General features: G+C 38.0%; 1 protein-coding gene across 2 annotated transcripts; it reads right to left on the bottom strand.

Annotated features, from left to right (window-relative positions):
* Positions 1–15784: 15784 nt before the first annotated feature.
* Positions 15785–16926, bottom strand: LOC125778371 (submandibular gland secretory Glx-rich protein CA-like). 2 transcript variants are annotated; one of them, XM_049455642.1, is made up of 3 exons: positions 16820–16926; positions 16342–16760; positions 15785–16278 (listed from the first exon to the last, which is right to left on the bottom strand). In XM_049455642.1, the coding sequence occupies exons 1-3, from the start codon at positions 16872–16874 to the stop codon at positions 15805–15807; spliced, it is 948 nt and encodes a 315-aa protein (XP_049311599.1). In that variant the 5' UTR covers positions 16875–16926; the 3' UTR covers positions 15785–15804. The 2 variants fall into 2 exon arrangements, with proteins under 2 accessions (XP_049311599.1, XP_049311589.1); XM_049455632.1 differs by having other exon boundaries at positions 15785–16760.
* Positions 16927–17632: the final 706 nt, after the last annotated feature.

The raw sequence follows: 17632 nt of genomic DNA, 5'->3' as shown, positions 1-17632 counted from the left end.
AGTTGTAATACTTGGATAAGTACTTTGAAATTTTTTTCTAGGAGAAGCCTCTGCACAACTGTCCTTAATTTAAACTTTTATCAGAATTTCTACGGTCCGCTTTGCCGCTTTAAATATTTATATAATATATACTCAATTGATAGAATAGTAAAAAACACTTGTTTCTTAATCCAAAACTATCCCTTTTAGCGATTGGGTCAAAACTTTCGGGCAAGTAGTAGCAAGCCTTATATACTTACATATGTAGATTAAGGTGCCGGTTTCAAGGAAAATTTAATTCTGGAAGGCCTTCTTCTATAGTTTGGTATGTTACATACATATATTATTATACAAGATGATACATGAGAATATATATTTTTAAATTTATTGTTTAATATTCTCATGGGAGCCTCTGTTCCATATAGTTTTGAGTTCATTCCTATTTTCAAAAGAATATTGAGAAAAATACTTATAATCGAAAATTATTTGGGATTATTTCTCATAAATATTTTTTCTATGGTATAAGTAAGTAGTTAAGACACTTTTGGAGGCTTCTTCTTATGTAAGGAAATTAATAGTAAGATTATTGAAAGTATGGTAGTTGTGTCAATAAACGATAGACTTGATACGTTTCTCTGTATACATACATATGTATGTACTACTTATATATAGGACAACCTAACCGCATATACATATGTACATACATATGTATTTGTTTTCGAACAAATATTGAAAATATTTTCAATATTCTTCTGTCTTATTTTTTATAGCTCAACGCTTATCACTGAAAGGTCAAAATCTCAAGGCAAGCTAGCTTAAAAGCAGACTGTATGTATGTATGTATAATATATTATGTATAAGTGTATATACATATGTACATAAATATTACTATTTGACTCTAAATTAAACTTTGAAGGTGTGTCGCTTAAAAGTCAAAATCGGAACTGTGCTTATGCTTAAAAAACATTGAACAAGCAAAGCTTCTTCTTCTTGCTTGGAGGTGTGAGCAAAACAAGCAAGCAAAAATTACGAAAGAGCGTCTTTGACAAAGCAGTAATAATAAAACAAATTTAAGCAGATTTTGTTTAGTGGTAGTGAATGTGAAGAGCAGCACATATACATATAAGTATGTATGTATGTATATAAAATGAGATGTACTCGTATATATGTATGTTAGTAACCTGCTATGTAGTACTTTTAAGTTCAGTGTTAAGTAATTTTGGGGGCCCGTCTGCGTGCTACTCACAAATATTCATACATTTGTGCATAACTAACACAGCCGATTGTGTTTTGCTTGTTTTCTACTTTTGCCCCTTTTTTGACCGTGTGCTTGTGTGATTGCGCCACATGTGGCTTTTATTGACTTTATTTATCTTTTATTGTTTTTGTTTTTGTGAATGAACTTGTTTTTAAATTTTGTTTTGTATTCTTTAACTTATTTCGTTTATGTAGGAATGTGTGTTTGAAATTTTTTTAATTTTTTGAAATTTTTAATAAAAAAAATTCAGCGTTAGTTGCGCCTAGCAACAAGTATTACCAGCGGTTGTTATGGTATATACGGTAAATAGGGGAACATTTTTTTTTTAAGTGGATTACTTGTTTATAAAAACAAACGGATTCTCGGAAAATGTCGACATTTTACAATTTTGATTTTCGCAGTAGAAAGACGTTTGGCTGCATTGTTGAAATAAATTTAGGCGATATAGTACTTATGAAGGTATTGATGTAGTATTATAATTTTAATTTCGTTTTTCGGAAAAAAAAATTAAAAATTTTAGAAAATACTCCGAATTCGTTAGAAAAAAACGTTTGTTAAAATTCAAAATTTTCATTTTTGTTTTTTTAAATACTCCGAAATTTTAAGTTGTTGCGAGAAAAATGTCAAAAATTTTTAGAAATAAATTGGTCCGAAAGTTAAAAATTTTTAAATTTACGAAAACAAATCTATTTTCAGATTTCAGATAAAAATTGTATTAAGTTATTTAAACTTCCTTAGCTGAATCAACTGGAGATTCCGAAAAGTTTCAGATGTTTATCTCTTTATACACTTTATTTTATGAAAAAATACTCCGAAATTTGAAGAAAAAATTCGAAATTTTCATTTTATGAAAAAAATGTTTAGAAAAAAATTACTCCAAAAATTAAGCATTTTTTATTTACGAAAATTTCTAACAAAATAGTAAAAACAAATCTATTTTCTCATTAAATGCAAATTTTTTGCTGAGTTATTCTATTTTATATATTTCTTTTGCTGAATCAAAAAGAGAATCGGAAAAGTTTAAAGTCCTTATCTCAAAATTCAATTCATTTTATAAAAAAATATTCCGAAATTTTCAGAAAATACTCGGAAAAGTTCAAAATTTTCATTTTATGAAAAATTGCTCTGAAGTAGTCAGAAAAAGGCCAAAAATGTTGAGAAAAAATTACCCCGAAAATTAAAAAATTTTACTAAGGTATTCTATTTTAGATTTATTTTAGCCGAAAAGCTTTAAATCCTTACACATATTATATTATTAAGTTATTTCTACATTTATTGCTAAGTAAAATTTTGAACAAGCATCGTTGTGTTAGAATATTAAAAAAGGGATTCCGAAAATTTTCAAATTGTTGTGTTTTTGCTTTACTCCAGTTTTTATTAAAACACCAAAATTAAACGAAGTTTTCGTTTAGTTATAAATATTTGTGTAAGATGTTTTTCGAAAGCATCAAGTGTCTTTAGTTTGCCAAAATCAGAATATCGAAATGTTTCAAAATTGTCATACTTTTAGTTGCTGTTAACAATTTATTTAGAAATACTTTGCCTCTTCTATTTTAAATTTCGATTTCTAAAAGAAAAATAAACGAGCTTCGATATTTTGTGAAATAAAAACGGAACGAATTCTTGGTATCAAATTCCAAGCTTTCCATTGTTGTTAAGAAGTTATCCTGAAACAACTTCTTTATTTTACAATATTGTATTGTGAACTTTGACTCCTAAAACAAAAAAATGATTGCCTATGTTTTCGAAGATGAAAAATGATATCCCTGAAAATTTCGGCTTATTACGTTTTGGAAACACAATAGAATACATTTTAAAATACAATAGTAAAGCAAATGTTTGTGAAAACTTTTAAATATTTTATACTTCGAAAAAATCCACTGTTTCAATTTTCTCCAATTTTTATCAAAACATCAAAATCATTAACATTTTTTAATAGTGAGATAAATTTTTTCATAAACTGTGTTCTGAAAACCTAAAGTTTTGTTATTTTGTGTAATTTGGAATAACGAAAAATTTTAAATTCTGATATGTTTTTGATTTTCATTGCGAAGTGTAACAACTTAATGTATAAATTTACTTTTTTCTTATAATCCAAATATTTTGCGATAACCAGTGACGTCAGCCGACGTTTCTACTCAATTTAATTATTTTATGTACAAAGTTCACAAGTCTATTTTAAGTATTTATAAATATAATTTAATACTAGTATATTGACCAGTTTATTGTTGTAAAATATATGTAAAACCATTATTTGAAGTATGATTCTGAAATATTAAATTTATAATAACTTAGTAAAAAATAAATAGGTATAAGGTTCAGTAAAAAGATATTTGTTAGTGAACCAATAGGTGATTTTAGTATTCTAACAGGTGATACAAGTAGGGGTACTTTTTTTGACAGATAACCCACGTGTCAAGCTGTCCTGTTTGTTTTTTTTTTGTTTCGGACTTTTTGGCAAATAATCAAATTTCTTCTCAATTGGTTTCAACAAGATGGCGCCACTTCGGTGAGGCGTTAATGTCACGTCTTGATTGGTCACCAAGATCGTGTGATATCACACCGTTGGACTTTTTCCTTTCTAAAGTCTATGCGGATAGTGCCGGTTCGATTCAGGTTTGTGCAAAACATCACGGGTTTCATTCGCCAGTTACCAGTCGAAATTCTCGAACGAGTCATCGAAAATTGGACTGAATGAACTCAGGATCTGAGACGTAGCCGCGACTAACATTTTGAAAAGATAATCTTCAAAAAATAAATGCCAAATAATGTTCTTTGGAGTGATAATAAACATTCCTCATTCCAAATTTGAAATTCTGTTTCTTTAAAAAAGTAGACTGAAAATAGATCACTCTATATATTAGACTACATGGCGTTAGAAATATATAATTTCGTACAAAAAAAAAATTTCTCAGACCGTGAAAATATGACAAATTTTAGAGTTTTTCTGAAGCGGCGCATATGGCTTCCTGGAATGGCTGACAGAAAGGTTTTGTCATGTGTTTGCTGAGATTGATAGGGAATCCTCTGATATGAGTTGGTTCATTAAGGGAAAAATGTAATTCAGAACTGTACAATCAACTGACAACGTCTAACCACACACATAGCCAGAAGCTTGTTAGCTTGGTTTTTATGAATCCAACTTTTAGGTCCGGACGTTACACTCAGTGATTACCTGATCCTGACTATGACGCATGATTTTGTAGGTAGAAAGTTCGCCTCAATGTTATCGTATATCTCATACACCTCACCGTTCCATCGACTGCGGTACCAGTATCTGCCGCAGAACCTTTCTCTCGAAAACTCGCATCGTCGATTCATCAGTGTTGTCATCGTCCATGTCTCTGCGCCATATAGCAGGAAGGGAATAATGAGCGACTTATGGAATTTGGCCATTGGTCGTCGAGAGAGGACTTCACTTCTCAATTGCCTACTCAGTCTGAAGTAGCACCTGTTGGCAAGAGTTATTCTGCGTTGGATTTTGAGGCTGACGTTGTTGTTGGTGTTGTTGCAGACTCCAAGGTAGACGAAATTAACTACGACTTCGAAGTTATGACTGTCAACAGTAACTTCCCCCTGCGGGTAGGGGGGACCCCCTCAGGGTTCGGGGGGGAAACCGAATATACCCGCGGTAAGGCATGCCTGTCGTAAGAGGCGACTAAGATCCTGGCCGCCAGTCCAGAGTTGTGTGGAAACTCAACTGGTAGTAACTTCGGTTACAAGGTCATATCAAAGACTTTAACCTGGTACCACGGAGAGCAGTTAGCCCTTGGAGATAACTCCAATCTGCTCATTGGGTTTGGCACTTTGTGGAGATTCGTGGTGGCTGTGGTTAAAACCCAAATCGCGGGAAGAACTGACTTTGTCAGTTCAAATGTGGAGTTGCATTGCAACCTGGTGCCGTGCACATAGTACGGTAGAGGTTTTAGATGGGCCTCGAACCCTACCAAGGTGGTTAGTGTGTCCATGCCACACTGCCAATTGGTACTGAAAATGTTTACCCAGTTTTCAGGGCGCTGATCAACGCATTATATTGATCCGTTGTGCTTCTGAGCACCGTGGAGTTAAGCTGTTCGACAGTAGGATCCCACGTTAAACACAACTAAACGTTGTCAACAGTGACGTGGCAGCCAAGTCGCGAATGCGATAACTGTTTGTTTGATAACAGAAGATATTTCGTATTGCCCTCGTTCACTACCAGACCCATTTGATTTGTTTCCTTATCAAATCTGGAGAAAGCAAAACTATCGGCGCGGTTGTTGAGGTTAATGATATCAATATCATTGGCGTACGCCAGCTGTTGTAAAGTCTTATAGAATATTGTATCTTTTCTTTTCGGATCTACAGCTCGAATTATTTTCTCCAGGAGAAGATTGAAGAAGTCGCACGATATAAAGTCGCTTTTACTGAAACCTGCACCGATCTTGAAACCTCCTGTTAACTACCGCATCTTTGCTCCAAAGTACTTTTTTCAAATTCACAGTTATATAGCTGAAAATAATCTACAAAAGTGGTGGAGCCTTTTTATTGTCCTCAAGTTTATTTAAGAACTTGCCGTATCTAATTCAAATTTTCATAGAATATTCCCAAATATACATTTATACATTCGATACATGAGAAAAACAAGTACATTTTTTAAAAACACAAGTGTACATACAAGGTGAATTCCAAAGTAAACAGGATGTTTTTGAATCTAGCGCCCCCGGTAGCGCCATCTGTATGTCGAATCTGCTATCTTTATCAATTGTCCAGAATTTCATGACATTTCATTGATTGGAAGTGAAGTTATTGTGTTTTAAGTGTCAGTATTTTTATGTTATCGGTGCGAAAATGAACTTCGAACAAAGAGTCACCATTAACTTTATTTTAAAATTGTATAGGCCATTCAAGATGCTTGCACCGGCACACTGGCGGCCATAACGGCCAACGAGCTAAAACACTCGTTCGACATGCTTTTGGACCGTGCAAAAAGTTGTATTGAAGCAGAAGGAGACTATTTTAAATAAAATAAATTGATTTTTCCGAAAAAAAATTTGTTCTGTTTTTTTAAGTCCTGTTTACTTTGGAACGCTCCTTGTATTTGTTTACCCTCTTTGTTGGCTTTTCCATTGATCGATGGAGGATCGATGACCATTGATTAATAGCTTACTAATTTCTATAGATTTCAGTGTATCACACCATTGCTATTCATTTCATACTTTTAGGCGCAGTTTAAAATAATTTTATTTAATAAATATTGATTACTTCTTAAAGAAAATATATAAGTTTAGTGTATATTATATGTACAATGTACATAAACCTAAATAGTTGCAGTTTGCTACAACAACCTCAAAAATATATATCCAACAATCATGAGTTTTGCTCCTTCCCTTCTTTCAAAACTTTAAAGCGCCTACAAACAAGGGATGAGGTCAATCAAACACATATTCAATTCAACGCCCCACTTTTAAAGTGGCAAATAATTAGACAAGTGCAACCCACAATTACCGTTGCTTCTGTTACGTTTTTATTCACTACTTTAATAATATTACTTCCAATCATTTATTAAATTAACTGTGATTTAAGGGTGACACATGTATGTAAATTTGTATTTTACTTGGCTATTAGTTGGTCGAGGGGGTGCATTAAAGGCTGCTACCCTCGTATTTTCAGCTAACTCGATTAGTATGTGACGTGTGTATGGCACACGTGAGGTATGTGTATGTATACTCATATAATTTTGTGGGCGTAACTGTTTGATTTTTGTCAGAACTTTGCTACATAGACTTAGTAAATATTATATTTATACATATCATGCACACGGTATATGAATGTGTGTATGTCAGTTTTTCAAAGATTTTGATGTTTGATAAGAATTTATACAAATACAGGGTCCTCCAATTAATATTTCCTTCTACGGAATTACCAATTATTAGAATGCTTTCATCTAAAAGCTGCTTCCATTAGAATTATCGTACATGATTATTGAGACTCCCCCCCTAACTCGTAAGATTCTGTTTGATTCTCCAAGTTTGTTTATAGATAGGTCACGTCGTTCCAACATATCTTGACTAAAAGCTGGAGAAATTGGTGTTAGCGTTAGAGTAATCTGGAATCTCTATTTTTTAGCATAATTTCTTGGATCTACTATTAAGCTGGGCTTCACTTGAGAGAATCATTACCTTCAAGCAAACTCGCACCTGTTCTACAATTTTGAAGGATAGTTATCATTCATAATAGCTTTTCTAGATCCACATTTCTCCAAATTAGATGTTTATTTTTCAAACTATTGTTATCCGGATTATAGTGATGACTTCGAACTAGGTGGACTTTTGGTCCGGGTGCTGATAATTCTTTCATCACTATGTTTCGACCCAATGCTGCTAACTAAGATAAGATAAATAGATGAGAATTGCACCGCAACCTAAGATCTATTGTACCCTTTCCTAAGTCTAAACGATCCACTTAGCCTCAGCATATTGATAAGTTCCAATATATTGCTAGATGCGAATGAGGCGATGTGATCCTTATTTGGAAAGATGAACCCAAGGCCCTTTATCCTGCGTTTGCAGACTGCTGTGCGGTCAAATAGCAAGATCATCAGCCGATTCATTCCCGGCTACACTTTTGTGACCGGGTACCTTTAGCCATTCTGTTCAGCCTGCACCAGTAGCGATTTGACTTCGTAGACAGAGATTGTTTTAATGCCGCGGACTGTCGCTAAGTGTGGTTAAAAGTTTGTTGCGATAGTTGCTTTGGAGATTTATCTCTACGAACTGAGTTATGGCAAAGGCCGCTTGAATTATGCTCGGAAAACGTCCCATAGGTATGCAGAGCTTGGTGCTTGGTTCTACGACTCTTGCACCAATTCCCTAATACGTTTTCGAGCCGCTGGTGTACCACTTTATTATACTATCCCTAAGCAGTTGCTCGAGAGTGGAATCATTCCATTCAGCCTTACTGCTAAGGTTAACCTTCAACTTCTTGATGAAGTTTACCCCTTTGGTAATGAAGTCCTTTGGGAGAAGAGTCAATGGTATTATACCACTTAAGTGCTTCATACGCTGGGATGAAATTACCTTACCTCTGCCAAATTCTTCTGTTGTGGTTTAAAGCAGTGTGTGTTTGGCTACACCTGACGGATTACAAGGTGAAGTGGTGTGAGTTTAAGCTTGACTTCAAAGGATGACGTGGGGCATGTGCACATGGCATGCAAGTAGTTACAGCTTCGATAGTTGCAGCTTTACTGAAGTCTGCGATGCTTTTGAGACCCCAGCCATCGCACGATCATGGTGTACAATCACCTCACACCATTACACCTTTAGAAGCTTTGACTATGGTCAAGTCAGCATGCTGCTTCCATGTCGTTGCCGTTGTATCTATAAAACGTCAAGTTAGTTCTTTAAAATCAACGGCTGGAAGACATGGATTAGGGATTTTAAGCAAAAGCTCAATGGGGGCTAACAAAACCGATCATGTTAAAATATCGAAAATAATATTACAAAAAGACGTTTGTTATAGAGCTAGAATTTCCGGTGATCAAGGATTTTGATTGGCTCACATGTTGATCGTCATTTACATATGTCCTCACGACCACTTTGAAAACGTGCACTATGCTACGGGATAGGCAATCATCGTCATAAACTTGTTTAATCAATTAGAGCGATTCAGTAAAAGTTTTAGCAATTTTAAAATAAAATTTAAGGTTGGCTCTTTGTTCGAAGCTCATTTTCGCACCGATAACATAAAAACATACTGACACTTGAAACGCAATAACTTCACGTCCAATCTGAGAAAATTTCATGAAATTCTCACTGAACAATCGATAAAGACAGCAGATTCTAACCCACAAGCCGACATATAGACTCCACCAGGGGGCGCTAGATTCAAAAAGTCCTGTTTACTTTGGAAACGCTCCTTGTATAACGCGTGAAAAAGGTTGCTAATACTAATAAATCAAGCGATATAGGCCCCAGAAATAGCAATACATCAACGAATTGGCAACCTTTTGCCGAAATTACGGATCATTTATCACTTGATGATGAAGAGCCCTTTGATGAGCTTCCTGATAATGACGTATCTTTGAATCTGCCAAATTTTGAGTACTTCGTCTAATATATCTTTCCAACGACTAAATGATATATTGTTTGATAATGACTTAATTCTTAATGATGATATATTTGAGCCGGCTAATGGTAGTAGAACTGAATCTGTCTCCTTTCAAGTTGTCGATGCTACTGCTTCAAGGAGCCATTCAACCGAACCTATTAGGATGGAATATTAACACTTAATATCATCATGCATAGATATACGGTAGATTCGGTTTATTAACTCAATGCATAGACTCGGAATAAACTTCCAAATGATATTCCCCACAAGAGTGTATGAGAAGTCGACGTATAACGAACTCTCACTCCCTTGAATTCCCCGAAATATGAATGTGGAATGCATAGGTATTTTTTGACTATGCCGAGAAGAAAGACCGCACTGGCAACTCAGCAGGAGGCGAAAGTTCCAAGGTCCTTTTGGAAACCTAAGCGTCTTTGGACCCAAGAAAACAAGAAGCAATTTAATCCCGGACAATTAAAAAGTTCGTATTCAAAATTATTTCCGAATTACATTAGGATAGATTTAGCAGATCCCATAAAGATAAAATATTTGGAATTAAAAGTTCATTACCTAAAAAGTTCACACATTTTTTCTGGGTTCTCCAGAAATTGTGTTACAAAAATCGTCTAACAGGGCAAATAACTGTCGCTGAGCCAGAGTAGATCTAATTCTTCGGTTACGACTCGAAGCTTTAATCCATTTAGACTCTGCACCCGAGTAAATGTAGCCGAATTTAAGTTTGGTATAGTTTCCAGAAATTACACTGTTCGAAAAGCTGTAACCATATTTGCGTTCAGAACTACCCAAGTAAATATTTTTTCAAGGTCGTTGCTCACTATTACTATTTTTACTGATTCTGGATCAGTGATCAAATTAATTATTTATATATTTTTTAAAAAAGTATTTATTTATAATGCTCATAAGAATCTGTTTATGGAATGAGGTCGCATAAACTTCCAAATCACTTGAGGTTTAGTGCTTAGAAGTGTAGAAGTAAAAATCTATAATTTTTCCATTGAATTGAAGGTTTTACGATTTAGTTCAACTTGGAATTGTTGTCTCGTAAAAACTTTTAGCCTTACTCAAGCTTTACATAAGGTCTGCAAAGCAGACCAGCTTCAGGAGATTCTGCGAGAATGTCGCCACTACGCCAGAAGCAGCTAGGCTAGGTAGTAATAGCAAGATCAAAAGGAACGATGGGACGTTTCACGACCAATGCAGAGGACAGAGCCACGGAGCTTCTGCGGGCGCACTTCACGGAGACAGTTCGGGAGGACCAGTGTCCTCCCATGACCGAACACAGGCCATCCCGTGAGGATTGGAGTATCGCCAGACGGCTGTTTACGGCGGACTCAATCAAAGGGCAATGGCCTCGTTTGAGAGATTCAAGTCTCCGGGGGTGGATGGCATCTTTCCGGCGCTGTTACAACAGGGGGAGCAACTCCTATTGCCCCACCTGTTACGGCTGTTAAGAGAAAGCCTCGCTTTGGCGTACATCCCCGAGATATGGAGGACAGCGAAGGTGATCTTCATACCCAAGGTAGGTAGGAAAGACTATTCATTGGCAAAAATCTTACAGGCCAATTAGCTAACATCTTCTTACTAAAAACCATGGAGAAGATCGTGGACCAGGAAATAAATATGAATGCGCTGAAGAGAGCACCGCTGCATCCGGCTCAAAATGCCTACAGAGCGGGCAGATCAACGAGCACTGCCCTGTACCAGCTGACCTCTGAGATAGAGAGCTCACTAGAGCATGGGAAGTGATGCTTTGTGCGTTTTCTTGGATATCGAAGGTGCCTTTGACAATACGTCCCACAAGAGTGTAGCCAGGGCACTGGAGAAAAGGAATGTGGCAGCACCGGTGCGCAGATGGATACAAGCCGTACTGCGCTCCAGGGTTGCGGAGACCACAGTAGGCGATAGAAGGATACGTCTCGCACAACTAGAGGCTGCCCACAGGGAGGTGTGTTATCCCCCTTACTATGGAGCCTAGTTGTGGACGACCTGTTAGCACTGCTAACGGACAATGGGATCCGCTGCCAGGGGTATGCGGACAACATTGTGATCATGGCCAAAGCCAAATACGAAGACACTCTATGTGACTTGGTCCAAAGAGGTCTAAACCTAGCGAAGGGGTGGTGTAGGGAAGTTGAATTGAATATCAACCCCTCCAAGACGACCGTAGTCCCGTTTACAAGACGCAGGTCCCTACCCGGTCTTAGGAATCTCGCACTTGGGGGAAGTGAAATAGTGATGACCAGCAGTGTCAAATACCTGGGTTTGATGCTTGACTCCACTCTGCGTTGGAAACAACATTTAAACCTGACCGTGGTCAAGGCGACAAAGGCTTTGATGGTGTGCAATCGACTGGGAGGAAAAGTCCTGGGGCTGTAAGCCAAGGATCGTCAGGTGGTTGTACACCATGATTAGTGCAACCGATAATCACATATGGGCGGTGGCATGGGCCTCAATAGCGTCTCAAACTTCTGTTAAGACAAGACTGTTGAAGCTACAGCGTTTAGCCTGTGTCTGTATGACGGGTGCAATGCGAACCTGTCCAACTGCGGCGGCACTGAAGGCTTTGCTCGAACTGACACCGCTGCATTTGGTTATCGGTCAGGTATCCAAGCACACACTTCTGCAAATAACGGCGGAGGGGTGCGGAATTGGCAAGGTAATCTCATCCCTGAGGATGGAGACGATAAGTGGCTTCGTACATTGGTCCTCCTCCCGAGGGATACACTACAAAAAACGGTCAACTTCAGGAAAAGATTCAAGGTCACCCTTGGCAGTAAAGACGAATGGGATGTCTCCAACTTCGAACTGATGCTGAGGAATAGCACGCTAAGGTGGTACACCGATGGCTCTAAAAAATGTCAGAGGGAAATCGGCGCAGGGATTGTAGGCCATGCACCAAGCTCTCCATACCCTAGCATTTTTCAGGCAGAAAAGTTTTCGCAATAAGCCAGTGTATCGATATTAACCTCCATCGCAACTATCGTAAATGAGTCGAATAGCGATCCTCAGCGATAGTCAAGCGGCGCTAAAGGCGATCTCTTCCTATGAGATTAAATCGCGACTATTGCAGGAGTGCAGGGAAAGGCTGAATAGCCTTGCAGAAAAGAACAGGTACACCTAAATCTGGTGCCTGGTCACAAAGGAATAGCCGGCAATGAGCTGGCCGACGAGCTCGCCCGCTCCGCAGCCTCCACCCAGGATGGTGGGACCCGAACCCTTCATGGGGGTGGGACCCCACGCCATGAAAGAGCTGCTCCGTAAGAAAGAGGTAGAGGGCAGGGAGCAGCATTGGCACCAAACTCGCGGTATGAGACATGCCAAGCTGCTAATGGGGGGAACAAGCTCAGGTTACTGGTCGCATGGTACATACCGGCCACTGCAAAACTGAATAGGCACCTGCATAGCATGGGCCTATCCTCTAGTGCAAGTTGCCGGTTCTTCTGCGATAGGGAGCCTGAAACCCCGAGAGCACCTGCTGATCGACTGCACAGCAGTCTGGAGACGCAGAGCAAAGGCCCTTGGATTAATGTTGTCCGATAGGGATTCACATTGCCTCACTAGCACCCGGCAGGCTGCTGGATTTTATTCATGCGCTGGGGCTGAGTGAGTCAATGTGAGCCAGGAGAGAGGGCACAATAGACCAAAGGTCGCAGTGCATTCCTCAACTTTCATTCTAATTCTAATTACTCAAGCTTTTTTTGAGACAAATATTTCACTAGCTAAATTATTCACCATAGATAGAAACAGATAGTAACCCCTTGGGGATGCATAAGAACACCCAAACCAAGCTTTCGCAGCTTCTGTTGAGTCACTATCGATGTGTGTGGACTGGCGTTGTCCTGCTGAGACACAACTCTTCTCTTATTGGTCAAATCTGTCCGCTTCTGATCTATTACTTCCTTCAGATCGTCCAATCATTGATGGTACAGGTCGGAACTGATAGTTGGGTTTCAATTTCAGCCTTTTTTAAATGGTTCCAAAAGTTTTTTGTACAATGTTTAGTTCCTGGGCAATTTAAACAGTGCTTACATGAAGGCCAAACTCGACGATATTCATCATTCGATCGATATTTCCTACAATTGGCCTTCTGTAGTGTGGTATATATTTATCATGAAAGTTACCGCACAAGAAACTGCTGAGTTTTAGGACGAATAACATCATGAGTTGAATATTTGTGCCTATTTTGTGTTCCATAACCTTTTCTAAACGGTGGTTTGAGCCGTATATTTTACTTTGGATATTGCGCTGAAAACACAACAGATTTTTAATTTTGTTTAGCTTCATTCTGTCTCTGGACATTGACTGCACAAGTGTTTCTTGTTAATGGAGAAAGTTCAAGGACTTGGATGCACCCCAAACGAATTACTGGGCAAACAGCTAACAAAATATTTATTTAACATTTCAACGCAGTCTGCAAATATCTACAAATATATCTACAATGTGTACTTAAATAACTCTACATATGGCTGGATATATTTCGAAAGTATTTGATACGCACCAACCCATATCGCAAAAGCACTCAACGATCGACTGTAACAGAAGAATATGGGAAATTTACCGCGTTCAAAGTTAAGCCGTAGTCTAAAGATTGGCATTTTCCTTTTGGTTTGTTGGACAATAGTAATACTTTGTGAGCGTAAGCTAAGTTTTTTAAAAATTTGCATAAGCATTAATTTTTGTTTTATTTCTTCAGTTTCTAATCGCTATCTGAGGTCAACGCCTCTGCCTCTATTTTCGACAGTTCTGACACAATCAGATCTCACGCACAACAAATCGGCATTTTTCGAACAAAGTTCGGCTAGCCCGATACTTGAACAGTACAATATTTTTGTAACCCCGGTCAGAAGTACGACGCCAGTGAAAGGTTTACTAAACACGCTAAATCAGACACAAGTTAAATAAGGGCTGACGCTTTGTTATCATTTCGTAAGTTGTTACAACTGTGAACTTAGGTGGGTGCTATGAAAACTGTGGCGAGTGAAACAATGCTTTGAGCAGCTTTACTGATTGAAAATATTATAAATAGTTTTATGTACGAGTACATCCGATTTTTTTTTTTATATTTTTACTAAGTAAATCAACCTAACTTTTTAAAATTGCGTTAAAATAAAAATCTTTGTTTTTGTAATTTTAAATAACTTTAACAATATTTTAGTAAATTGATTTCCAGAACGGAAATTTTTTCTTTATATTTGGTCAATAAGCTTACCAACTAACATATTCGGAAGTAGTGGGTGTCAGAATTACTTGGTAATTGGGTATTTCTGAGGAATTATCAACTGGAATCTGTGTTTCTGAACCATCGTAGTTCGAACCAGTTGATATTTCTAAGGAATTATCAATCTATGTCGCTGACTTATCGTAATCGGAACCAGTTGGTGTTTCTGAGAAATTATTGAGTTTAACCTGTGTTGCTGACTCTTCGTGGATAAGATGTCTTAAAAGTTAATAACTTAGCGTTGAATATGAATGGCGAAATGGTTTGTCCGGAAAGTAATAGGACTGATTTTTTTCCACCGCGGCTGTACATCGGAGCTTGCGCACACCGACTGGATTCGGGAGAGGGCGTTCCTAGCTAACTAAGGAGCGGCTGGTCAGTTGCCTCCGAGTACCTGGAGAGTCAGAACAAACATTTTCGCGCGACGTGTTTTTGTGAGTCGTTTAAGCCGAAAATGCAGCGTTCGTAAGAGCAGAGGTACGCGATTAAATTTTGTGTGAATCTGCGACAGAGACGTTTGATATGATCAAGCAGGCTTACCCAGATGTTGCTTTAGCAAGAAGTGGTGTGTTTCGGTGGCACTCTTCCGAGTGGCATACACTGGCGCCTCCTCGCCCAAAAAAGAGAAGAATGAGCAAATCCAAAGTGAAAACGATGCTAAATGTCTTTTTTGTCATTAAAGGCATCGTTAGCGAAGTTTTACATAGAAGTTCTCAAGAGCCTCAAATGAAGGTCAATCGGGTCCGACAAGACATCGCAGCCGAATGGAAGTTGCACCACGACAATGCCCCGGCTCACACCGCCTTCTTGTGAACAGCTGCTTAACTAAGGCCGCCATCTCAACGCTTCCGCAGCCGTTCTACAGCCCACATGTTACCCCCCGGAACTTTTTTGTTTCCTTGCCTGAAAACGCCGATGAAAGGCAAACATTTTGAAATGACAGAGGCGATCCAAGCAGCATGCACTTCGGCTCTCAAGGCTATTCCGGAGAATGTCTTCCGTGACGCCTTCAATGGTTAGAAATCGCGCTGGCTGCGTTGCATCGGAGCAGAAGGAGCCCATTTTGAAAGTTTTTAAAGAATTCAGCGTAAGAAGTGGGTCCTCAATCATCTTTCCGTATCCCAACTTAAATTTTTAAAATTACGGTAAAATAAAAATCCTTGTGTTTATAATTTTCAACAACTTAAATAAAGTTTTAGTATATTAGTTTAATTAACGGATTTGCTTAATATAAGGTTAGTTATTGACCATGTTCATGTTCGGTGATAGATTCAGTTGGTAGTGCTGAGAAAGTATCGACTGGAACTTGTGTAGCCGACTCATCGGTGTTGGAAGTTAGTGTCGCTGACTCATCGTTGTCGGAACCAGTTGGTGTTTCTGAGGAATTATCGACTGGAACCTGTGTTTCTGATTCACCGTCGTCTGAACCAGTTGGTATTTCTGAGGTATTATCGACTGGAACCTGTGTTTCTGATTCACCGTCGTCTGAACCAGTTGGTATTTCAGAGGAAATGCCGGTTGGAGCCTGAGTTTCTGACCCCTCGCAGTCGGAATCACTCGGTATTTCTGAGGAATTATCGACCGGAACCTGTGTTTCTGATTCACCGTCGTCTGAACCAGTTGGTATTTCAGAGGAATTGCCGGTTGGAGCCTGAGTTCCTGACCCATCGCAGCCGGAATCACTTGGTATTTCTGAGGAATTATCGACCGGAACCTGTGCTTCTGAACCATCGTAATCTGAACCAGTTGGTATTTCTGAGGAATTATCGACTGGAACCTGTGTTTCTGAACCATCGTAGTCGGAACCAGTTGGTATTTCTGAGGAATTATCGGTTGGAGTCTGAGTTTCTGACCCATCGCAGTCGGAATCACTTGGTATTTCTGAGGAGTTATCGACTGGAACCTGTGTTTCTGAACCAGTTGGTATTTCCGAGGAACTATCGACAGGAAGCTCGGAGTCGTTGGGTTTTACTGTTGAGAGCAGTTTGCTGAGTATAGAAATTAACTTCTCTAAGGAACCGATTTCATCTGGAATGGAACTTATGATGTTCTCGACGGGATTTAGATCGGAAATAATTTTACCACCGACTGGTTTGGCATCTTTGACCACATCAATGTTGCCCAAATCACTGGCAGCGCCGCCAGTCTGCTGAAATTGTTTACCAACGTCCGTTATGGGCCCACTTAAAGTACTTCCTGTGGAATTAGGTGGAGATTATGAGTTTTTACCTAAATAATTTTTTTCTGTTACTTACCTAAGCAGTATAGAGCTAGTAATGCGTACAAGGCTGTGGCTGCGTGTGTTCTCATTTTCTTTAAAATTTAATGTATTGAATTTGTATTTCCTCTTTGAAAGTCGTCGAGCTTTTGATAAAGGTCATGGACTTTGAATACTTTTATACGGAGAAAATTATGAGGAAAGCATAACAAAGTTATTAGAAGATTTGCTCATTCACGTAAGTTAATTTAATTTAATGTTTTTCAAAACAAAATGATTCGGTTTTGGGCAAATAAACAAACAAAACAAAAACAATGTAAAAACGAAAAATTTAAATGATCGTTTTAAGAAAATTTTAAGCAAATATTTTTATGATTTATGTTTGTTTAGAACTGTTTCTGGCGCAATGTAAATAAATACATATATTTGTTTGCCTAAAATTGGAGTTAAAAATATTTAAATTCTGTATATAGTAAATAACAAAGTTAAGTGTACAACTTATTCAACTTATTTTAAGAAAATTTGGCATCATCTCTTTGTAATAATAATGTGTTCTTGAGTCGAAAAATAGTAAATTCGGGTTAATACTTCCTCTAGTTAATACTTCCTATAGCATTTTCCATTGACCTTATACTTTCTGTACCTCCGTGTAATTTAAGTAAAACTTAAGGTGTCTTGTTAAAACTAGGTACACATTTCCTTGGCCCCATAAGAAGGTTGTAATTGCAGATAGGATCATTATCGCGTGACAAAAAATTCCCTGAATCGAAATACTAAGTTGAGATTTGGCACAAGGGATCGCATTGAATAGACAGTCGATAAGTCGAAAATACTTAAAAAGTGGATGTGG

Source organism: Bactrocera dorsalis, chromosome 1 (assembly GCF_023373825.1).
Source record: "Bactrocera dorsalis isolate Fly_Bdor chromosome 1, ASM2337382v1, whole genome shotgun sequence".
In the NCBI taxonomy this organism is placed as follows: Eukaryota; Metazoa; Arthropoda; class Insecta; order Diptera; family Tephritidae; genus Bactrocera; species Bactrocera dorsalis.
The sequence above is the reverse complement of the archived record's forward strand: the minus strand, read 5'-3'. Positions and strand labels throughout refer to the sequence as shown.